At 42.9% G+C, this 24525-nt stretch overlaps 2 protein-coding genes across 3 annotated transcripts in view; both read right to left on the bottom strand.

Annotated features, from left to right (window-relative positions):
• si:dkey-119f1.1 (Structural maintenance of chromosomes protein 6-like) overlaps positions 1–24525 on the bottom strand; it is a 201691-nt gene that overhangs the window by 149350 nt on the left and 27816 nt on the right. For both annotated transcript variants that reach the window (XM_060042093.1, XM_060042095.1), the window contains exons 16-27: positions 7545–7659; positions 7291–7445; positions 6919–7054; positions 6308–6388; positions 5999–6169; positions 5604–5741; positions 5336–5481; positions 4753–4878; positions 3883–3988; positions 3587–3739; positions 3157–3254; positions 2471–2595 (exon numbers count right to left, since the gene is read on the bottom strand). In XM_060042093.1, the coding sequence (XP_059898076.1) occupies positions 2499–2595; positions 3157–3254; positions 3587–3739; positions 3883–3988; positions 4753–4878; positions 5336–5481; positions 5604–5741; positions 5999–6169; positions 6308–6388; positions 6919–7054; positions 7291–7445; positions 7545–7659 (1522 nt within the window). In that variant the 3' untranslated portion in view covers positions 2471–2498. The remainder of the gene's footprint in view (positions 1–2470; positions 2596–3156; positions 3255–3586; positions 3740–3882; positions 3989–4752; positions 4879–5335; positions 5482–5603; positions 5742–5998; positions 6170–6307; positions 6389–6918; positions 7055–7290; positions 7446–7544; positions 7660–24525) is intronic.
• LOC132450126 (required for drug-induced death protein 1-like) lies at positions 103–2464 on the bottom strand. The gene is made up of 2 exons (XM_060042129.1): positions 1809–2464; positions 103–732 (listed from the first exon to the last, which is right to left on the bottom strand). Exons 1-2 carry the CDS (start codon positions 2097–2099, stop codon positions 598–600), a joined length of 426 nt encoding a protein of 141 aa, XP_059898112.1. The 5' UTR covers positions 2100–2464; the 3' UTR covers positions 103–597.

Here is a 24525-nt window from a genome sequence, read left to right as displayed (position 1 = left end):
GCCCTCACTGCATCGGGGAGAAGCCCACACTGCACCGGGGTGGATGGACTAGTTACATGGGACAACTTCTAAACAACTTTGTATATAAATACCTATTTCATAAAACACATTCACATTTTAAAACCATTATATTAACACAGATTAATACATTTTATTGTAACAATAGTATATTCAAGAGGTACGACATCATAACAGTGTACACCAACAAACTTAATCAAAACGTTCAATTCAATCGCAAGAGGACACTCCGGTTCTCACTGATAACTCATTCTGTCAACTGTCATTTCATTTCCAAAATGTTAAAAAAAAACTAAAAAACCATTCCATACAGCCACTGACCGTTGTTAAATCAATTATAAACAAAAGTGTTATTTGATGTTAGTTATAAGCTGCCCATTTTATGATAGGGGCGGGTCTTTCACATTACAACTAACCTTTATTAATATAGTCATATACACTTATATACACAATTATCCATCCCTGTTACATTACATGACAAATAAAAATGAAATAATATTAAGATGTAAAAACTCATTCAGTAACAATGGTCCACACAGCATTGACATCATGGTGAGAGCGTTCCTATGACGGTGTTTCTCATCCTCTGCCCGGTTGAAACTCTGGTATAAAGCAGGTAGCAGCCGCTGTGAGGGGGGTGGTGTAGGCCAGGGCAAAGTTGTGAAGACCCAGCATGAGACACTTCCAGCTGCCCCGCCACGCCCTACCAGCCCTCTGTGATGCACACACCGTTACACAATCAGTGCAACACAAAACAAATCACCTTCAAATCAATCATTTACTTTTGTTTGGTAGACAATCTTACTTTTCTTTAACCAATGTGTAAGTTAAGAAGGATTGGGAGGGCGGTTCCCTGGAGGGCAAGTTCCCTCTGAGCACTGTCTGTACAGCACAAAGCCTCATCAAGTCTGCACACCCTTCATTGTGAAAGTGGTGGGGGCTTAGAGCGGGGGACTGGGTTTCACTTTTATTTCCTCACATAAACAAGAACCTGGTCAACACAATAGCAGCTCCGGATGTTTACTGGAAGGCTTTTTTCCATGGAGAGGAAGTTTCCTCTGAAAGCATGGAAATAAACCGTTCCAAACATAACCTGTGCTCTTGATTTTTTTTTTCAATCAGGGATCTTATGTTGTTTGAAAGTGGTCATTTGTTAACGAAAATATATCAACATTTGATTATGTCCTCACCGTTTCTGCTCCTCGTGTTTGTCAACTGCTACTCAAACATTTCAGTGAACTGGCGGGCATCAAATGTGCTCTGTTGCCACATTGAGCAAATTATTCTACTTTTTTAACCAAATTCCCAGCATTTTCTCACCAACACCATGTTGTTCTAATGCAATGGAACTTAATCATTGGTATTAATTTGTGTTGCCGATTAAATTTGGGCTTATGAACAGATGAAACAATTTAAGTTAAAGGTTGTGATCTGAAATCTGCTGTAAAAAACACGCCCACTACGAAATTTCACTAAGGAGAAAATGATTGAATAACTGAAACTAAATGAAAAAGTAAATTGTAAATGCATTGTGAATCTTTTTTCATTTTGATTATAGTCATTGATTTTCAATGGTATTTCAATCCGATTTGATCTAATTTGCAATCCACTTATTTAATGGAAGCCTAAAATAAGATGTCCCAATAAGCCACAATCACAGCAGTAGACAAGATGTGATACATTGACACTGCTACTCGATAGTTGACAATGTAATACTTCATTTCAGAAAAACAACTCATATCCGCACATTGGTGCAATCGGTCCCCCTTTGATCCAACTACATTTCTCACCTTCTTTACTTTCTTGTATTTCTCTTTTTTCTTTAGCTTCCTCGCTTCTTTAGCTTCTTGCTCTGCTTCTTTATCCACCAAAGGCTGGTACCTCTCTGGGAGGAAGGCCAAGTGAACGTCTCTGAGGCCCCTGTCAGGCTGCCTGGAGGTCTCCTGCTGCAGGCTGTCGGGGGGCGCGTGGCTCCCCTGGAGGTTTGCTCCATCTACCTGTCGCTCGTAGCTGGCTGCCCTCACACCCAATGAATCTACATTCCTGTGAAACAACCGTGTGGCAAAAGACGTCGGCTTCATCTAGAACCTGGTGACTTGGGAGAGGGGAATGGATTGATGGAGCTGAGATGTGCCAAAGGGTTCGGTATGGAGGTACTTTATCAGGCAAACTTATGGGCCCCTGAATGGGTGTGTCGAGAAATTCAGGGCACATTTCAGACCTCAAAGGCGCAGCCCTCTTTCATACAAACTTGGACAAATGCCAGCATGAAAGATAACCTACTGGTCATTGTGTATTCATGGACATTTATTATCATCTCTGGTAGGATGTTAAATCAGAACAAAAACAATGCAGAACAATAAGAGTGAGGGGCCAGATTTTGCAATTGCTAACTTATAACATGCCAAACAGAATACACGACTTTCAAATCTAAAGCAACTTGTAACGACAAAAAGTGATCGCCCCCATGGGCCTCTTCCTCAGGCTGGGTCTTCCCGGCTGGACGCCTGGTCCTGGGAGCCTCGCTCCGGGTCCTTCATCCGCAGGATACGGATGAATCTACTCTCAGGAAGCGAGCTGAAAACAACAAAGAACACCAATAAAGAAGAGCCGGTAAGGACTGCAGTGGACCATTGATCACATGACCGGAAGGGAACTGCACTCTTTGAAGGGGTGGAAGTTAATAATTGCAAATTTAGTAAGTAACACTTGTAAGTAGCCTTTGAGCAAGCTGGAATACAACCATCAAAAACAAATTGATAATATATGTAATAATATATAATAATAATACTTGACATCATCCACAATGGTGGTTTAAGCACTAATCATTTCCTATTATAATTATTAGCAACATTTACATTTATGGCAAGAAGAGAAACAATATATCGCTGTCAGTACAGTAAGGATGTTCAAGCACTAACTAACGTGAGGTAAACCCATTCCCTGTATACAACAAAGATAGCTAGGATAAGGCACCATTCAGTATTTTTTTTTTTAAAGTGCAATAACGTACAACATACGTACATAAGTGCGTACATTAAGTACCAGGACGTGTGACATACAATAAGTGCATAAGAGGGGTGTCGGGAGGCTATGCAGAGTCTAGGTGAACCCTGGTAAAGCGGAGGCCTTGGTCACCTCATGCTCTGTGGGGTGAGGAAGACGAACTGCCTGTAGCGCTGGCTGTCCGCTATCTTAAGCATCATGTCCATGGAAATCCTGCGGTTCACCATATCCTACAAACAAGTTAACACAGGTTTATATAGAAATTAATATTTTGCTGCCTGTACTTTCCCATGATCATTCTCCAATATTCAATCAAATATTTTGCTGGCCGACGTTTCCTAAAAATAAGTTTTTCTTTATCAGTACCATACAACTTCATTGAGATTTAGAGAGAAACATGCTGAATATCAACATCAACAATGAGTGCGTACATACACCAGAAAGCACAGTGTATTGTATTTCTATAGAACTTTCTTCAGGGCTCAAAGCAGCTTGCTCTAAGGTCGGTCGCTTTAGCCCACTGTCAGAGATGAACCGCGGTACGGTAACCTTTGACCCTTACCATGTAGACATCAAACTCATCCAGGCAGCGGAATGGGGCCTCGGTGATGGCCCAGAGGGAGAGCACGAAGCACACGGTGGAGAAGGAGCGCTCCCCGCCGGACAGCGACCGCATGTCACTCAGCTCCGCCTTGTCTCCCTCCCCCGGCTGCACCTGGACACGTTGAAGGGAGGGAGGGAGGGAGGGAGGGAGAGAACAAGGGGATGGTATTAAAGACATACTATCCTCTAGGTTCCATCGCTTCGTTTACCAGTAGTGTTTTAAAGGAATGGAGAGAAAAAAGCTAGCTTTCTCACGGAGATGAAGAGGGTCTCGTCGTTGTGATTAAAGGTCATGCTGCCTGTGTAGCCTCTCTGGAACAGCAGACTGTCAAAGTAGTATTTACAGCGAGCAGACAGCATACTGGTGGAGGGTTGGAGGGAGAGCAAGAGATTTAGGCAGAGCGCAGGGTGCATCATTTCTTCAGGTGTTTGTGTAAGGTTGCAAGCCAAGCAAAGTGTTATCTTCATCTGATTATTATGCTGCCTTGTTTTACAGTTGTAGGACTCTGCATCGGACCAATGCCGACCAGTCCGGCCCAATATCACATAATATCACATTCAAGAACAAGAGATGAGTCTATAGGTGCTACGGGTCTGCTGGACTTGGGCCTGCTACCAATAGACAATATACTCTCACTAAAGTGTGAGTGTGAAATCTCCAAATGAAACATGAATCCAATGCAAAATTACAATACAAAATTGATTAGACACAAACAGGTGGATATCTAGTGAACCCATTGTACAATTTGGACATTTGACACCTACATTGAAAGATATGGGGTACATGAATGAATGACACCAAGCCAACCAATCGCAATTGCACCATACAGCCACCAGATAGCGATGAAACATGTATTCTGATTGAAGGCAATAGACCTTTCGCCTCCGGTACCCTCTCTTAGCTACTAAAAATGGATTTGATAAAACCTTTCAAATTGGGGGGTAGGGGCTAAAACCAGTAACGGGTCATTTGGGGTTGAAGAGGTTGACGACCTTCGCCTGGCCAACGACATGAACGATGACCCTCGTCGATTTAAAAGACGGTCCTCAGCCCCACTCCCCCAAAAGACAGGATTCACCAGCAACAGGAGAAGACCACATCTCTGGGTGAGTGGGGGAGCTGACCTCCTCAGGGAGTTGTAGGCCTTCAGGCGGTCTGTGATGATCTGGTTGAGGGTCCTGATGAAGCTCTTAAGGCACTTCATCTGCTGGGCCGTGTCCTTATACTTCTCATAGGCCTCCTTGTACTGCCTAATGCCAGGGGAAAAGAAACACACAGTTGGTTACCCTAAACAAGTTTGTTTTACCCAAATGTGAAAAACTGATAATAATGCCATAGCTGTCTAACGAGGCAAACAGAAATAATCAAATAATAACTTAAAGACAAATCAAATCGATTGCCAATGGTTACCCTGGAAGTCATAAATGTAAGGTTCTCTACCAATGATGACAAAAAATGTAAATACATTATTTAGTTATCTTTGGTAATTAATTAATATTCCAAACTATAGGACAGCCTTTTCTGATAACAAAGGCATAAGAGGTTCAGTACATGGCTGTGAGGTTGGCTGTACACATAGTTAGGCAAAAGACAAACAATTTCCCCCGGGGATCAATAAAGTATTTCTGATTCTGATTCTGATTAGTAAGGTGAGGATCACTTCTGTCAATCCATTCCAGTGTAAGGATTAGTGTCAGAGCCACGTACTTAACAATCTCTTCCCGGTTGCCCTGCTGGGCTTGCTGGGTAGTGATTTTAGTCTTGACAAGGTTGATCTCGTTGTCCAGATTCCTGGCAGTCCGGCGTACCTCAAGGCGCTCTGGACAGATCTCTGTTGCCTTGGTAACTGACGCCTGGCCAACCATGTGACACGCAACGTTAAGACTTTGAGACAATAAAACAAGATGCCACAGACTAGGTCTAGTAACACCTTCGTATTAACTTGCATCAACATTTATAACGCTTGTCATCGTACCGCCAGCTCATACTCCTGGCCCTCCAGGCTGGCCTGGAGGGCCAGGATGTTGTCCAAGTGGGTCTTGCGCTTCTCCTCATAGTGCTTACTGTGGTGCTTGCATTTCATCACCTCCTGGTCGCTATTAGTCAGGTCCTCCTACAGGGCCACAACAGAGAGGAGTTCAATAGAAGATCAGATAATACACTTGGGCACAATAGAGACTATTGAATTTCATTGGATAGATTCAAGGTCTTATTGAGATTTAGGCTCTAAAAATTGATGTCAAGTTTAAAACATTTGCTGCCATCAGATAAAATAATATGCAAGAGTTTACTGGCTTAATTCAATAAAGGTTCATAAAAATAAAATGTAATGTCTTCTGGCTTCATGACAGGTACTTTCTACCATGTTACCTTCATGGAGTCGGCCTCCTCCGCCATGGCACTGATGTGATCCTTGAGCTTCCTGTCCTGCTGCTCCGCCTCCTCAAAGTTGGCCTTGAGCTGGGCCATTTGGGCCCGCGCCTCCTCACACTGGGCCTGCTGGGAGGCGATCTTACCGACGACCTCCTCCAGATCCTCCTCCTGGGAGAGGGAGAGCAAGAGAAAGAACAACATGATGCAATGATCTTCATATCTCTGAAAATCAACAGCCCTATGATCCCCCCTATGGTTGACCCCTCCTAGATTGGTTCAGAGAGTTCTCCATGCAGGACACCTCACCAGGGGCTGGAGGTCCTCTGACTGCAGCTCCTCCATATTCTGAAGCTCGGTCAGCTCCAGCTGCAGCTTCCTTTCCTTCCCCTGAAACACCACAGAAGAAGAAGATGGAGGAGGAGGACTCGTTTCAAACTGAATGAGTTATTTATGAAGTCATTAATGGTGGCAGAAAGCAGTGCTGCACGATTAACCGAATCGCAATCGTGATATCAGCCTTTGCGATTGCGTTCGCAAAAGGCTGCGATTTAATTATTTCATGTATTTTCTTACTTATTATATTTAGTTGTACTATTGAGAAAACCTAACGAGTTTGCACAGCAGAAATGCCTTTATTTTGAAAAGATTTTTTTTTTGAATTTATTTAATTCTGTAAAATATTGTTACCTACTTTGAAAACAGTATTTTTTATGCTAGTTTAAGTTTGTATGCTTTGAGTTGAAAAATAAACATTTTAAAATGATCAGTAATCTGCGTGCATTTTCCTTTATAACCAAGCAAGTTTCCTCATGACACCATTTGTTTAATATATCGCAAATCACAATTTTGTCCACAATAATCGCAATATGACCTTTTCACCAAATCGTGCAGCACTAGCAGAGAGTGGTTCATTTTACCTGGGTTTTCTTCTGCTCCACGTGGGCTTTCTTCAGCAGGTCCTCGTTCTTCCCGATGTCCTCCTCCACCTTCTGCTTCCTCTGCTGGTAGCACCCCACCTGCGCCGTCTGGTTCTCCATCTCCCGCTGCAGGTGTCTAGAGCGGGAGGTACAGGACATGAAGGAGGACATGAAGGAAAGACATGAGTGTGCATTGAACGCAGCCTTCTAAAATGCAAGGTTAGCATTGAGCAGTTAAAACAATGCAAAGAGTACAACAATAAATATTGTCAGCGAGTTGAAATCTCTTTCATACACTGGCAAAAGCATTGCAGCATAATCTGACAAAAAAAAAAAGGCTGCGGGGGTTAGGTTGTGGAGTAGAGATCCCACCTGATCTCCTCCTCCACATCCCTGAAGAGGAAGTTGGGTCTAGATTGTTCAGCCGACCACGACCGGTTTTCAAAGATCTGGTCTCCCTCCACGGAGAAGGCTTGAGTGCAGTTCCTCGGGGGTTTGGCCATCACTGCACGAGCCTCAGCGGCATTCTAGTAGAACAAAAAACAACACGCAGGAAAGGTTAGCGTGACGAAAATATTAATTAACAGGTCTGTGATTGTGATGGACAGAGCACAACAGGAGGTTACCTTGATCAACAATATCCTCTCGATTCCCCTCTGGTCAATAAGGCAGTTTGCCACAACAGGATCCTCGATCTCTAGAGACTGTAGTACTGATGGATAGGTAGGGTGGTCTACACCCCTGGAGGAAGAAAAAAAACAAGACCAATGACATGTTTTTTGTCAATATCTAGGGTTGAGCAGCGAAACTCGGTTCCATTAGGGAACCGGTTCCGACGTAAATGGTTGCAACGAGATCGAATAACAATGCACATTTCGGTGCCTCATAACGGTGCCTGACGTTTTTTAACGCCCCCTGCCCCGCCCCAATGGTGTTGCGGCGTCAACTTGCGTTAGTGCTGGGCGCTATACCGGTTCACACTGAATAACGGTGTGTATTTTCGTTAGGATATGATTTTTTTATATACCGCCATACCCGCTAGGTATGCCATACCCGCTACCCAGCCCCGTTAGGGCTGCACGATTATTGCCAAAATGATTATCACGATTATTTTGATCAATATTGATATCACGATTAGTTACCACGATTATTCATTGAAAAATATCGCGAAAATATCGCGGGAACACTACGTGTCATCGTGGGACGCCAATATCGTCATCGCGATAAAAATTCGATATATTGTGCAGCCCTAACCGGTGTATTTGATTAAACAATGTTCGGAACGCAGCGCTGCGCGACACTCAGACGAGACCCTTTACAATGTTGCGCTAAGCACGCATGGTACGACTACGACTTTCTTTATAGGTCCATGACTGCGAGGCGTGGTATTTCAGGCCAACTGGTAAAAGAGTGTCACGGCTTTCAAACATATAAACCATAAAGCCTATGGGCGCCTCGAGACTCGGGACGGACTTGTCAACGCGCCGTGGCATCGCTTACTTGATGTTTTGATTGAAGATCGGCAGGTTGTAGTGGGTGAACGTGAATGAACGTGTGTGTGTGTGTGTGTGTGTGTGTGTGTGTTGCGAGCGAATGTAATTTGAAAGTAACAAACTCAAAGCCGATGCATACATCCAAAACTTTCTGTTCAAAAACCAAATAAACGAATCAAAAACAGAGTCGTTATTCGCTTCAAATACTTTTTCTTTTCAAAACTTTGGAATTAATACAGCGCGGTACAGAGCGGTTGAAAACAAAGTTGGCGTATCCTGTGGCTGCCTTGCGCACATGAGTTATATTACTTAATATGACTTTGGCAGTAATGTTGCGCCATGATGCGTGCCTGCCTGCTTTCAGTGAGTAATTAAAATTATTTCTCATTTCAAAAAGATATTTATCACAGCACTCACTGTGACTGATAAATCACAGTGTAAGTCGAGTAATTTAATGCCAACCGTAAATCTTGCATATCAAGTAGGCTAGCAAACACTGTTGCCATTCAACTCAGTGTCCGCTGACTTTCTGCTTAATGTGAAGCTCATAACAAGTCGTGCATGTATGAAAGTGTGTGCCGTTCCGTTTTTTTTAAGTACCAGTTTGAGAACCGTTTTAGCACCGGAACCGTTTGAAAAGTACCGAGTAGGCACCGGTATCGGATAAAACCCAAACGATACCCAAACCAATATCTACCTATATAAAATTAGGGCTGGGCGATTTACTGACGTAAAGGTATTTTTTTTCAGACGATGAAGGCAGCTCCCGAGAGAGGGTTATGCTTCTCTGACACCCACAGTATAATGCAGGGATGCAAACTGTATGACAAAAAAAGAGAGAGCTACCCGAAGTCTGAAAAAATATGACGGCATAATATCCTATTAAAATGAGAAGGCCTATATTATATGCTATATGCCTAGAAAGATGGCAGTGTAGGCCTGGCACTGTCCCTGATTTTATCTGCTGCTTTGGGGGTTTCTGGAAGAGGGTTTCGGAGAAGCTGTGCAACACTGTGTAGTTATTGTTGTCACATTCTTCCGATGAATGTCTGCCTTACCCTGCGTTCACACTAGGGATGTGTCGGTCGCGACTGATTCGTTACAACGAACGAATCCCGAACGTGAACGACAAGAACTGGTTCCCCAAAACAAGAAGAACTGGTTCTTTGATTCTTTTTTTTTTAACATAAACCAAACATATGGTCACGTAAATAAAATATACAAACGAACAGAGCTCCGTCTCCCCGCGACTTCCATTGATTGAGTCTACAACTTTCTCAAAGATTCAGCCAATGAGAGGTAGCAATGGTGTTGGAATGGCACCTGGGTAAACCAATGACAAGGCGGTACTGTCGAATATGAGCGCTTTCTCTGTCTGACATATCTTGGGTCATACCATTCGACTCATATATCCCCCTACATTTTTTCGAAAAATAGACTTGACCTCCATCTGTTTATTGGATAAACGCATTTCCCAATCCCAGGAGTCTTTGCTCCATTCTACGTCAATTTAAGAACAAACAAAGAAATTAAACTGCAGTTCGTATTTTTTATTTATGACCATGCAAGTTCTGTAATGCCTGAACAATGAAGAATTAAATGTAAAGTAAAATAAAATTATAAATGTAAAACCATGAATGAAATATAGAGAGTAAGCAAGTGGTATAAATATTGGTGGGACGTTAGACATACTATATAGCAGGCATCTCCAAACGGCGGACTGCGGTCTTGACGGTCCTATCCGGACCCACGACCAATAATTTCTTTTTTTTAATATATAAAAAAAAGTTTTTTTATTTTTGATTTTTTTTAAAGGTCCCATGACATGCTATTTTATGTATTCTTTAATATAGGTATTAGTGGGCAACTAACACAGTATTCAAAGACGTTCCCTAAATTCAGCCGTGGTGCAGAGTTACAGCCACTCCGAGCCAGTCGCACATTGAGCTTCCCCCAAATGCGCTGTTTCGGTGGGCGTGTCAAGGAGGAGGGTGGGGGTGTGGCCCTGAGCAGCTTGCAGCCACCATGCGCTCTGTTTACAGTGGATGTATCGCAATGGCGAGCCGCACACAGCCTTTAGCCGTGTTCTGTAAATATTCTAGAACACACGGGAGTCCTGGAGCTCTATATCTAAATATTATCATATAGCCTACACAGATATCTTTATCATATAATATATATTATCACGGCCAAAAGCTGTGTGAGCCGATATTATGAATATTATGAATTATGAACGACCGCGTTGGGTTCTCCGACGTTCCTGGTTCTTCAACGTCCACATCAATGTGAATACACACACTGTAACGCAAGTGTTTCTTGTCGGTTCTTTGACGTGTCTTGTATTTCCACAACGAGACTGTCGTGGGGGTTATCTGAGCCATGGTTGAGAAGGAATTGGGGGAAAGGAACTTTGATTTGACTCGCTGAAGTACATGAACTGCGACATGCCGCCGGTTGCCGCGAGGCACCATCACCCGGCAGCGGGCAGCGGGCAGCCGGCAGCGCGCGGTTCAGTCGACTTCAGGTTGATGTGAAAGTGGAAGAACCAGAGACGTCGCAGAACCCGACAAAGTCGTTTGTGATTCATAATATCGTCTGGAGGCGCACACAATATGTTATATGATATAGATATCTATGTATATGATGTTATTTAGATATAGAGCTCCAGGACTGTAACGCAAGTGTTGTACACTTCCTTATTATTTGGATAACCGTTCTGCTGTTGGTGTGATGGCGCATAACACGTCGGACTCTCGTATCTGGTATTTCTACAACGAGACTCGTATTGGGGGTTATCTCAGCCAAGGTTGAGAATGAATTGGGGGGAAGGAACTTTGGCTTTGACTCCCTCAAGAACATGAACCACGACATGGAGGAGAAAGGGATTGTTGGTGGCGAATGTCTCCCGCTTGAGCCCCGCTGAGGGACCACCGCCGGAGGCGGAGGTGCATAAGCGCTGCCCGGCAAAGATCCCTTTCTCCTCCTTGTCGTGGTTCATGTTCTTGAGGGAGTCAAAGCCAAAGTTCCTTCCCCCCAATTCATTCTCAACCTTGGCTGAGATAACCCCCAATACGAGTCTCGTTGTAGAAATACCAGATACGAGAGTCCGACGCGTTATGCGCCATCACACCAACAGCAGAACGGTTATCCAAATAACAAGGAAGTGTACAACACTTGCGTTACAGTCCTGGAGCTCTATATCTAAATAATATCATATAATACATAGATATCTATATCATATAACATATTGTGTGCGCCTCCAGACGATATTATGAATCAGAAACGACTTTGTCGGGTTCTGCGACGTCTCTGGTTCTTCCACTTTCACATCAACCTGAAGTCGACTGAACCGCGCGCTGCCTGCGGCCGGGCGATGGTGCCTCGCGGCAACCGGCGGCATGTCGCAGTTCATGTACTTCAGCGAGTCAAACCAAAGTTCCTTTCCCCCAATTCCTTCTCAACCATGGCTTAGATAACCCCCACGACAGTCTCGTTGTGGAAATACAAGACACGTCAAAGAACCGACAAGAAACACTTGCGTTACAGTGTGTGTATTCACACACACACACATGTGGCGCTCGCACGGTCGAGTCTCATTGGCGGGCCAACGTCTCTGGGCGGGCCAGGCAGAGTAAGGGGAGGAGCTGAGATTCCTCATGACGTCATGAGCACAGATTTCCAAATCAGCGTGCTTGAGCCTCCGTTTTTTCAAAGGCGAGCAGAACAGCTAGTGCTCGTTTTACACCAAACGCAAGTTTTAGCCACTGGGGGACCATAGGCAGGCTAGGGGAACTCATATTTATGTTAGAAAACCTCATAAATTGAGATTTTCATGTCATGGGACCTTTAAGATATAATCTGACGTAACGAACGAATCAAAACGAACGAATCAAATAAACGAATCGTTATAGTGAACTGAACTGAAAGAACTAGTTCCCGGAAAAGAATCATTTTGCCCATCCCTAGTTCACACCAAAAGATGCAAAATGTTGACGCGCGTCACGATCCCATTCAAAGTGAATGTAGAGACGCGTTGCTGCCGCAGCATTTGCTGCCGAGAAAACGGGCAGCAAAATTTGATTTGCGGCGCGTCAAAATCTGATTTGCAGCGTGGCATGCCCGTGCCCGCTGCCGGGCGCGGGCGGCGGGCACGTTCACGTATTTTGCGGCACGTCAAATGCTGCTCGAGTTGAAATATTTCAACTTTTCGGCAGCAAACGCGTGATGACAGCCAATCAGCGTTCAACAGCGTTGCCACTGAGGCGTTGCCACTGAGTGACATGCCGTAACAGCCAATCAGTGTTACTTAAATGGAGGAGAAGATAATAATTGCAGTCTCCGCATACCTGGTGATCTTCAACACCACCGTGGCCAGTTATGTGAAGTGTCCAATACATATATTTATACAACGGGGGACCTAAATCCAGCGATCTGATTGGTTCCCAACTGTTGTATAATGAGCGTATACATAACTGCTATGACGCCCGATCATTTTGTGAAGGTTTGCATATCACTCCGCGCCTGGAAGTAGAAACAGTTACAAAGTAAAACATATGTTGGATGATGGAGAGGGTGTAAATGATGTTACTCCGGGAGTGAGCAAGGCGATGGAGAGACTAACGAAAGCTTAGGCACACGGCGAGTGAACTGCTCCATAGGATAAATTGCCGGCGAACCGCTCTATCGGAGCCTTCTCTCGGAGGGACGCTAAAGTGTGTTGCATAGCGACCGTTGATGCATAGCGGCAGCCAGGAGGGACTACTTTTTTGTATTCTTTAACCGGCTATTTTGACTTTCTTGGTTTCTTTTTAAATGTAGTGTGTCTATGACTTTCGTTTCGCCATAACACTAACCGTTGTATAAAAGCAATAGATCACTTCAGTCAGTGGCATGTGCTCATTATACCACTGTGAAGGGGGTCTCCGGCCCTCCGGACAACGCCCCTTAACAGTGGTATAATGAGCACATACCACAGCCTGGCGTGATCTATTGCTTAAATATATAAGTATAAATATCCAACCGAGAGATCCTAGCACCGATCCTAGCTAGCAGGTCATCAAACTGGGCCGGAGTCAACCTCAAATAGCGCTGGAAGCGTTCGTCGTCCAGACGGAGCTCCTGCAGAAGACGGTGAAATTCACCAAGCTCTGTACGGCTCCGAATGGTCTCATGAACCCATAAACGACGGGCATTCCGACGTCTCTCCCTCTTCCACAACAGGTAAAGACATGCAATGCTCGTAATGTCGGCCATGGTTGTGAATGAATTCAGAAGCACCGCAGTAAAACTTTTGCGGCGCAGCAAAACTTTTGACGCGCCGCAAAACCTTTGCCGCGCTGCAAAACTTTTGACACGCCGCAAAACTTGATTTGCGGCACCGCAAAACTTGATTTGCGGCGCCGCAAAACTTCGGCGGCAACGCGTTCGGGCAGCAAATGCATCTTTTGGTGTGAACGCAGGGTTACAGTGTGCATACAGGGCATGTACACCCCTGCTGGCATAATTAATTTCTTTAATGCAGAGTGTGCAATTAGCACATCATTTTTTCTCAATTTTTTTGAAAAAGTCACACAGTGGAAAGTGATGCTTCACTTAATTCACCTCAGTCGTGGCTTATAATTTTAGCCAAGACCACTTCCAACTGCACTTGTACCCTGCGTCCATCTGCTGCACAATAAGTGCATCCTTCTCCTCAAACTCTCTCATTCTGAAAATGAATGCAGAAGATCAGCATAGCTGGTCCAGCATAGCTCCTCCAAAGATGTGGCATGACAACAATAATGATAGGAGCAAAGTCAGAACGATAGAATGAAGTACTAATTTGCATAACGTTAAATTATCTTCAACTTTTCTTGAACTTTTCATTATCAGGAAAATAAGCCCCTTTAGGCCGAAGCAAGATTCGGTTCGCCCTGTCGGGGCTTTATATTTTCAGAAATAAAAGACAGCGATATCCCCCGTCAGTGACCGCTATATCACATCATGAGCTGGCTGTTCTCAATTCACAACACGCATTCATCCAATCTACATCAGGCATTCTGACCAGCACACACAATTATGACAGAATTCAAGCAAATCAAGAATGACCAAAAGTCACTTTGTCTTTTGGTGAGACTGACTCCACCGACTTCACTATCGTCATCTTCAATATACCCAACACTGTACGAACGCAAACCGTGGATAAGTTATGTTACTTGGTGGCTATGGCTAAAATCAAAGTGTTAAAAGAGCCGACCACTTGACAAAACAAATACCTCGCCACAGCACCAGCTAATCTTAAGCAAAAAGATTGCGTCTTACCTTTATTTATGTGGCAGTGGTCTCATCCCGTGGTGTTGCCTACCATATCCACTTAGTTAAACAAGTTATCGAAGTTATCTGAAAACTAGTAGGTACTTGTCCCCAGCGTCCCCAGTGAATCGACGCATACGGGAGACCCTGTCGGAGACCCTCTCCGTAGCTCTACCTGCCCTAGTGTTTAGATTCTCTGCCCGAGCCCGTCCCGACCCGCGGGCCGATATTTCCCAGCACTATCCTCAAGCCGGATCGGGCCGGGCCTTTGATCGAGCGTTTTTATTTTTATCATTGGCCTAATCTGAGGAGAAATCTATGCCATAAACAGAAATATTAAAGGTCTTTATTACACGGGTCTTCTCAATGCTGTGGAACGCTCCGTTCACTTTGGTAGTAGTCCGGTGACTTGTCAACTCCACCGTCTACCGTTGCTAAGCGACGTCACCGTCTTTCCGGACAAATTATTTCTCTGCTGATCAACACTACGAATGCTGGTAACGGATAAATTGTAAAAAGACACACCATGTGAAGTAATTTTTTTAGTTTTGGCAAGTAGCCGTGTAATAAGCGGGATAATGTATAGAACGTCGCCGGTCACTGTAGAAAATAAGCCCCTTCAGGGCGAAGCAAGACACCTTCGCTGCGCGTCGTAGTACTGTTCGCCCTGTCGGGGCTTATTTTCCCGATAATGACCGGCGTTCTATACATATATATTTAGCAGAGTAGGCCTAGTAACAAATGTGTACAAAGTTAAATAATGTGTTAAAAAAAATGTCGGGTCGAAATCGGGCTCAGGGTCATAATTACAGTTAATGTGTCGGGTCGTGCTTGATTTTCTGGACCAGATCTAAATTCTAACGTGCGCATGCGCATCCAATATTTAACCTTCCGTCGACGCAACGGCAAGGAATGTGATTGGTCCCCTAACAAAATCATTTCCGGAATCACTTTTCTTTACTTCGAAGGCTCGAGAGGTCTCAAATTACGGATTATTGACACCTGCACGCATGCACCGATCGACGCGCGCACAGACTTCTCAAATTTCTTCACAACTTTAAGATAACACCTCACCAGTCTTAAACCAGCTGCAGTGAAAAGGTAAGTCTTTCTTTAAACATATCTACGACATTTATATGAATTCATTAATATATTGCTTAACCCAAGACTATATGTTAAACAATGTTGTGAATTTAAGCTTGTCATACTAGTTTTATTATATCAAAAAAGCCTATTTTGACAATATTGAATGAAATGGGCCTAAACTCTGTCAGTTACTATTGATAATACCAGACAGTGTTGAGAAGTAATAGTTATCAAGGATGTTTGATTATACTTCAATTTTCTCTTAAGTATATCAAGAAGGCAGTTGTATTTATTTAGATTATTAGATCATTTCAGTAGGCCAAGTCACTGAAAACATATTGCTCTTTTATTTTAGATGGAAGTTCTTTGGGTGGCAGTTAGGGAGGAAAATCCACCAAGGCCATTGAGAGACAGAATGGATCCGCTTATACTCCCTGATCACATGTTGATTCGACAATATAGGCTCCCTAGGCCTGCAATTATTTATTTAGCAGATATGCTATCAAATGACCTGAAAAGGAAAACAAGGCGATCGTCACCCCTTCCAGTTGTAAAGGTGCGAACACACCAAGCGCGTACCTCGCGTACCATGTACGTGCGTAACGCAGCGAAAATGTTGCTTGACCATTTTGTGTAAAAAATGGTCAGATACGCGCGTACGCATACGCGCGTAGATGAGACCGCCCAAAACTCCCCCCCCCCCCAGCCTGTGGCTGCGCTGGATTTAGGAGTCCGAGGAAGGAAACCCAAACGCCGCCGTGTTTGGATGGATGATAGAGCTTGGATCGGGTTAGATTAAATAATCTCGGATATAAATAACAATAATCTGGTTAAATAACTTCACATGGTGTGTCTGGTGTGTTTCCAGCATTCGTAGTGTTGATCAGCAGAGAAATAGTCCGCCAAGACGTTGAGGTTGCTTAGCAATCAGAGACTCTGTCCATGCAAGTGAACGGAGCGTTCACTCTTCGTCATAACTATCAAACCAAACATCCTTCACATTCACCGAGCGAACATTATGAGAGTAAAATGCACATTTCTCGCTAGAAATGTTTCCATAAACGCATTTAATGGCGTAACTATGTTACTATTTCCACTCAGAATAAAGAAAGTTGCCGGCCGTGGCTGCCATGGACATGGCTGCTCTGGAGTCCGAGGTAGGAAACCCAAACGCCGCCGTGTTTGGGTGATAGAGTTTAGATCGGGTTAGATTAAATAATCTCGGATATAAATAACAATAATCGGGTTAAATAACTTCACATAGTGTGTCTGGTGTGTTTCCAGCATTCGTAGTGTTGATCAGCAGATATATAGTCCGCCAAGACGTTGAGGTTGCTTAGTAACCAGAGACTCTGTCCATGCAAGTGAACGGAGCGTTCCCTCTTCGTCATAACTATCAAACCAAACATCCTTCACATTCACCGAGCGAACATTATGAAAGTAAAATGCACATTTCTCGCTAAAAATGTTTCCATAAAAGCATTTAATGGCGTAACTATGTTACTATTTCCACACAGAATAAAGAAAGATGTCGGCCGTATGCTTCTGTCCAAGCTCACTACTCTCTGCCAGTGACGTCGGGTCAAGCTCAACGCTGATTGGCTATTGCGGCGCGTATGAGCGTAAAAAGTTCAATTTTTTGAACTCCTCGCGTACATGTACGCGCGTATATGTGCGCGCGTATATGTGCACGCGTATATGTGCACGCGTATATGTGCGCGCGTATATGTGCACGCGTATATATACGCGTGTATATGTACGCGCCTCATACGCCCCTACAGCGAGTAAAATGTTGCTTGGTACGCATGATACGCGTGTACGCACCTCATACGCGCGTAAACCAATGCTTCCCTATGGAAAAATTGCCGATTTTATACGCGTGGTACGCAGGTAACGCGTTTGGTGTGGCCGTACCTTAACACAAATTATGGCTGCCCTGAGATTTTTTGCCTCTGGGTCTTTTCAAATGGTGGTGGGGGGGCACCCTGGGTGTGAGCCAATCATCCGTTAGTGGAGTGGTCAGAGATGTTACAAATGCACTCTGTAGAAGAGCACGGCAGTTCATCAAGTTTCCAGCAACAGACGCAGAATGCATTCGTACCAAAAAGCATTTTTTGAAATAGCAGGGTTTCCAAACGTATTGGGAGCAGTTGACGGGACACATATTGCAATCAAAGTATGATAATGTACAAATATCCTATTCTTGTTATTTTGGATCCATTATGCTGTTATATGTCATAAAAATATTGACTTGGGGGAAAAAAAATATATATACGGCGTTAACGCAAACCAATTTTAACGGCGTTAAAAAAATTAACGCGCGATTAACGCGCGTTAATTTTTTATTTACAAAAAAAAAAAACTGCTATGTTAAAATGACATTTGTTCAAAGCAGTCGTTTAATTGCACTATAGGCTCTTTTTTTGTATCGTCCTGTTTTGATCAGTATATGCCAATGTTGTTATCAATAAAAAATAATTTGCACAAGACAAGCCGATGCACTTCACCATGTTGATAAGAGAATTAAAATGAGAAGAATTATGGGACAAAAAAATCAAGGGATATTTAGCATAGAAAAATAATTTGCGATTAATCGCGAGTTAACTATGACATTAATGCGATTAATCACGATTAAATATTTTAATCGCTTGACAGCTCTAATATATATATATACACACACACAACGGGGGCCCTGAATCCAGCGATCTGATTGGTTCCTAACTGTTGTATAATGAGCGTATACATAACTGCTATGACGCCCAATCATTTTGTGAAAGTATCACTCCGCGCCTTGAAGTGGAAAGTGTCAAAGAATACAACCGTGTTTTTACTAGTGTGTGTGTGTGGAGTCATTTTGCCATAATTTTAACAGTTGTATAAAATAAATAGCACAGTTCACTGAAGCCTAAAATCGGCGAGTGAACTGCTCCATAGGATAAATTGCCGGCGAACCGCTCTATCGGAGCCTTCTCTCGGAGGGACGCTAAAGTGTGTTGCATAGCGACCGTCGATGCATAGCGGCAGCCAGGAGGGACTACTTTTTGGTAGTCTGTGAGCGCACAGTAAAACGGCTACTTTGACTTTCTTGGTTTCTTTTTAAATGTAGTGTGTCTATGACTTTCGTTTCGCCATAACAGTAACCGTTGTATAAAAGCAATAGATCACTTCAGTCAGTGGCATGTGCTCATTATACCACTGTGAAGGGGGTCGCCGGCCCTCCGCTGCGCGTCGGGGCCGGACAACGCCCCTTAACAGTGGTATAATGAGCACATACCACAGCCTGTCGTGATCTATTGCATATATATATACATATATATATATATACATATACATATACATATATATACATACATATACATATACATATATATATATATATATATTTATTAGGGATGGGCGTGAGGAATCGATTACTCGAGTACTCCTCGTTACAAATGAACTCGGTTGGTGGACAGGCAAACTCGAGTTTGCATACACACACACAAACAAAGTTTTCTGAAGCAAATGTATCAATTTTCTGTCTGCGCCACTAACGCATGCCGTGGGCACAAAGAAAATGAAATGTATCCATTTCTGTGTGGCACGTTCCGTGCCGTGTGCAGGCACGCCAGAATTTAAAAAGTTAAGTGATGGCGGTTAAAGCAAAGCGCAGGGAAGAATTGAAATACTTTAAAGAAATAGGAGATCATAAGGTGAAATGTAAAATATGCCAAGCGAAATCGAGCTACCAGAAAGTACTATGCGGCAACATATGTTCCTGAAACACAACGGTGAGTTCGGGAAACCAGACCAGAAGCAAGATCACAACGCTGAGTATTTCCATAGTCCATTTGCTGCCGTTTTATTTGCAGCTTTAAATTATTTACAATGGTTAGGCTACTTGTTTATTTTTTTTTATTTTTTAACCGTTACTGGCCTTGGTTTGACGTGATTTAAATTGTGAGACGCATATTTATTTTTGTAAGGAAAATGTGTTTTAAACGTTTGCAAAAATAAATAATGAATACTCTGATAACTGACTGTTTTGATGGAGAATACGCATTACATGTTTGGTTGGTAATATTGCCGTTCATCATCAGGCCTATTCCTGCTGCAGATGCGTTGCATTCTAAAAATAGATTCGATTAAACGAGTACTCGATTGATCCTCGAGGAATTCCTTCGATCACTCGAGTTTGGAATTTACTACTCGTGCCCATCCCATATATATATATATATATATATATATATATATATATATATATATATATATATATATATATATATATATATATATATATATATATATATATATATATATATATATATATATAGACTTTTCAAGTCAATATATATATGTGTGTGTGTGTTACGTGGGGATTAATGTGCTAACTAACTTATATTCATTTCATAGGCACCAAGTGATGAGGAGGATGGCTTTGTCAATAGAAAGAACTTCCACTCCATTAACACTCAGGTGATCTGTGATGCAACACTAAGGGTTACTGACCTTGTGGCAAGGTGGCCAGGTAGTACCCACGACTCCTTCATATTGATGAATTCAGGAACAGGCATAACATTTAATGAAGGAGAAATGCCAGATGGATGGTTGTTAGGTGAGTAACTAGTGATGAATTTTAATTTAGACCAGTGGTTTTCAAACTGTGGGGCGCCAGAGTTCTTCAGGGGGGGCACGACGTGAGAAAAAAATAAACCCGAAAAAAACCCTGAAAGTCGATGATTCAAATCATCAGTCGTACTTCAACTGTAGAAGTAACATAACTAAATCAATTTTCAACCGTTTATCTTCGTGCAAACCATTTAACAAATCTACACACTTGTATCTTCAATACTATCGAAACGGAATTTTGATAGCATTTATACTTTTTTCAGAATCACAGTTTTAGTTTCAAACCGGCATCGTTTTCAGTTGCTTATAATAATTTAGGTCACCATAGCAACGCCGGTAAACAAACCCCGCCGAATAACCCCAGTCCGAATCTCTGGACTGAAAAGGCAGATCTGATTCGACTCAGAAAATTCAGAGTCATGGACAGCCCTAGAAAATAATATTGCTGGCTAACTTTAGCAAAATGGATCGGTTTTTAGTATCTAAAGCTAGTGAGTAAGGAGACAGAGTCTGGGGCAGTCAAAAAAAGAAGAAAGTATGACCATGAATATTTAAACTTGGGATTTTCATGGACTGGATCTGAAGATGCTCCACTGCCACAGTGTGTGGTTTGCAAAGAGGTGCTAGCTAATGACGGTATGTCGACTCCGGCATCACATTGCGACCAAGCACCCAAGTCTGGTGACCAAGCCCCGGGAGTTTTTTGATAGGAAGCTAAATGAACTGCGGTCACAGAAGAAAGTAATCCAGGGGGGGGGGGGGGGGGGTTCAGCTGAAATTTCTTCTCTGAGGGGGGGCTCACTCTCTCACACTTTGAAAACCCCTGATTTAGACTACACAAAATCATTCACTGTATAATACTTCAATAATTGACCTAACTACTTTCCTAACCAATCCACCACCTAACCAAGGTGATAGTGGCTACGCTCTACGACCATGGCTGATGACTCCAATCCTCCACCCAGCAACAGAGCCTGAACAGCGCTACAGCCGTGCACAACGCAAAACAAGAAGTGTTGTGGAGAGGTGCATTGGGGTTGTCAAATCCAGATTTCGATGCATTGACTGCTCTGGTGGAGTGCTCCAATACACCCCTGAAAAGGGGTGTAAAATCATCACCTGTGCCTTCATCCTGCACAACATCTGCATGATGTACCGGCTGCCTCTTCCGGATGTTCCAGACAACCATGAACCAGAGGGAGATGGCCCCGTCCCCGCCCCATGTAATACCGGCATTCAAGTGAGACATACATTACTGAATAGCGTTTAAGAAGATTCTTAGGAACTTCTTATATTTTTTCTTAAGAATCTTCTTAAGTTTTATCTTAACACTTTTGTGAATCCGGGCCCTGATGACTAGGGATGGGGACCGAAACCGGTTCTATCAAGGACCCATTCCACTTTTTACAAAAACCCGAAAATCATTAACGTTTGGGCTTATCGATACCACTATCGCGTCCCGTCCCTCTTTTTTTTTTGGGCCCGTAGGTCCAACGTAATGTTGTGTCCCTTGAGTCGCTTCACAGCATTCAAATAAAATTAATCCAATCACTGCAGCGTGTCCAAGTCTGGCAGTTAACTTTGCTCACGAGGATCGCTGAGCATTTTGCATCAAATAAAGGTCAAATGCAGTACCTTTGACTGTCGCCGCCTCCTCCTCCTGCCGCACCACAGACCGGCCGTCTTCATCATCCACTCAAAGTACTAGCGGTAATTGCACACAGACTTTGTCTCTAGTAGACAAAGTCTGCAAATATCACTCCACTGAATGATGCCGAAAATTGACCCAGCATGTTGGGGGGAAGGGGTGGTGTAACTAAAACTTGCCCGCCGGCGCGTTTTGGCGATTAAGTGGTTAAAAGCATTTAAATTAAGTTAAGTGTTGGAGTTTGTATTATTCAAAATTCTGACGCCAATATTTTTCCTTTTTCTGTAAATTAATATCGGCTCCAAATATCGGTTATCGGCCCCCTTGACTACTAATAATCGGTATCGGCCCTGAAAAAAACATATCGGTCTATCTCTAGTCTCTAGTCCCGTCAGTAAAAAATAATCGCGTTGTTAATCGTCAGCATTCACTCGCGTGATGATGCATTCAGGTTGGCTCAGTAAAACGACTATCATAGTGCATTAAAATGTAACAAAAAAAACAGGAAATCCATTTTTTTATGAGAAACATAATTAATATTGTATTACCAGTAGCGTACCGTGGGGTTTAAGTCAGGTCCTTCAGTAACGAACTCCACCAACGGCCAACGCCCAAACACTCAGACATGCACACAAATTTCACATTAGTTGCCGATGCAGCCAACACAGCCACAATATGCGCTATTGCATAATAGGGTTGCCGCGGTATACTGTATTACCGGTGTTACTGGTGTTGAGCCCAACACCGAGTTTTTTCTTTTTTTTCTTTCAGTAATAAAAAACATTTCAGTAAAAATTAATAATATAATTATAATTAAGAAAATTAATATGTGTAGAATTCACAGTTCTACTCTGTGCGGGAGAATTGGCGCGCCAAGAATTGGCGCACATCCTTACAAGACCGGTAACCATAGAAACGCCGGTAAACAAGCCCCGCGAAGCCCAATCCCTACGTGAGCTCCCTGCGCTACGGCCATCCGGAGGCGCGCAGAGCTTTTGGCCGTGATATTATGATATATAAAACGTTATAAGACGCCGAGAATTGGCGCGCTGCCAGCCGCTGTCACCGAGTGTGAGAGGAGAGTTGACGGAGAAGATGGCGGTTGACCTAGTTTCAAAGTTAATACCGTTTATACCGGTGTTGACACGAGCGTATTACTCGGTGTGAAAATGTCCACACCGCGGCAACCCTACTGCATAACCAGGGTTTGATCAACCCAAATTTAAGACTTTTTTTAGACTTTTTTAAGACCACTTCAATGAAAATTAAGACCTACATCGCACCCATTAAGCAGTCGTAAAACGCGGTCGTGCATATGTTCATGTTTTTTTGGAACATATGAAACATTCATGTCAATACATTAATGAATGTGCCAAAGGATAAGTGTGCACTCACTAGGGCTGTCAAAATTGCTCAAAAATGACATTCGAATGTTCGTTTGGAAAAAAATCACGAATTCGAACTATTCGAATATCTGGTTGCCTATTTTACGCAGTTGCCGTCAATATGTCAATAATGCGACAAAACCATGGTTCAAATTAGTGGGATATATATATATATATATATATATATATATATATATATATATATATATATATATATATATATATATATATATATATATATATATATATATATATATACATACATACATACACACGTCTCGTTGAGAGTGCTGGTGGGCGGCGGCTTCCTGCTGGGCATTTCCTTACTTTAAAACGAGGGACATCGCGAAAACAGACGGAGGCTCATTCACAAAGCAGTTAGGCGCTTGTACCGCGGGAGTGTTTTTTAACATTCGAATATTATGAGGGACATCGCGAACAGACAGAGGCTCACTCACAAAGCAGATAGGCGCTTGTGTAACCGAGCGTTGGCACTTAGATATTTATATGACAAGAATGACACAAGCGTGGAAGGGAAAATAGTCTCGTTTACTTAGTACATATCAGAAGTCACCCAGTCACAGCGTGAGAGCTGGAATACCTATATCCAAGTACGGAAACCCCGAGGGGATAAAATACATTCGCTCTTCACAATACTAGTCTGTTACACTTGTACCGCGGGAGTGTTTTCGAATTCGAATATTATGAGGGACATCGCGAACAGACAGAGGCTCATTCACAAAACAGATAGAGGCGCTTGTACCGCGGGAGTGTTTTTTCACATTCGAATATTAATTTTCACGTTCGAATTCGCGTTTTTGGATACATTTCGAACGAATATTCGAACTTCGAATATTCGTTGACAGCCCTAGCACTCACCAATCAAAGAGCCAAACTGAGGGCCTAACTCAAAGTCTAGAGGACTGATGTCTCTTAAGACCATGTACCCAGAAATGATAATAAAAGATTAAAAAAACAATACACAAAGTGATGGTGTGAAAGTGTAGCTGTATTTTTGGTTTAAATATCAAACTTTCAACACACAATATAAAATATAAACAAACAAACTCTTTTCAAATTGCTGTAGTTTCTCAGC

Source organism: Gadus macrocephalus, chromosome 21, assembly GCF_031168955.1.
Source record: "Gadus macrocephalus chromosome 21, ASM3116895v1".
NCBI lineage: Eukaryota > Metazoa > Chordata > Actinopteri > Gadiformes > Gadidae > Gadus > Gadus macrocephalus.
The sequence above is the reverse complement of the archived record's forward strand: the minus strand, read 5'-3'. Positions and strand labels throughout refer to the sequence as shown.

Bases quoted from the DNA above. Each gene is read 5' to 3' on its own strand.
- LOC132450126 (XM_060042129.1), bottom strand. From the start codon at position 2,099: ATGAAGCCGACGTCTTTTGCCACACGGTTGTTTCACAGGAATGTAGAT. The intron at 733-1,808 runs GTGAGAAATGTA...TGTGCATCACAG, and splicing joins AATACAAGAAAGTAAAGAAG to AGGGCTGGTAGGGCGTGGCG.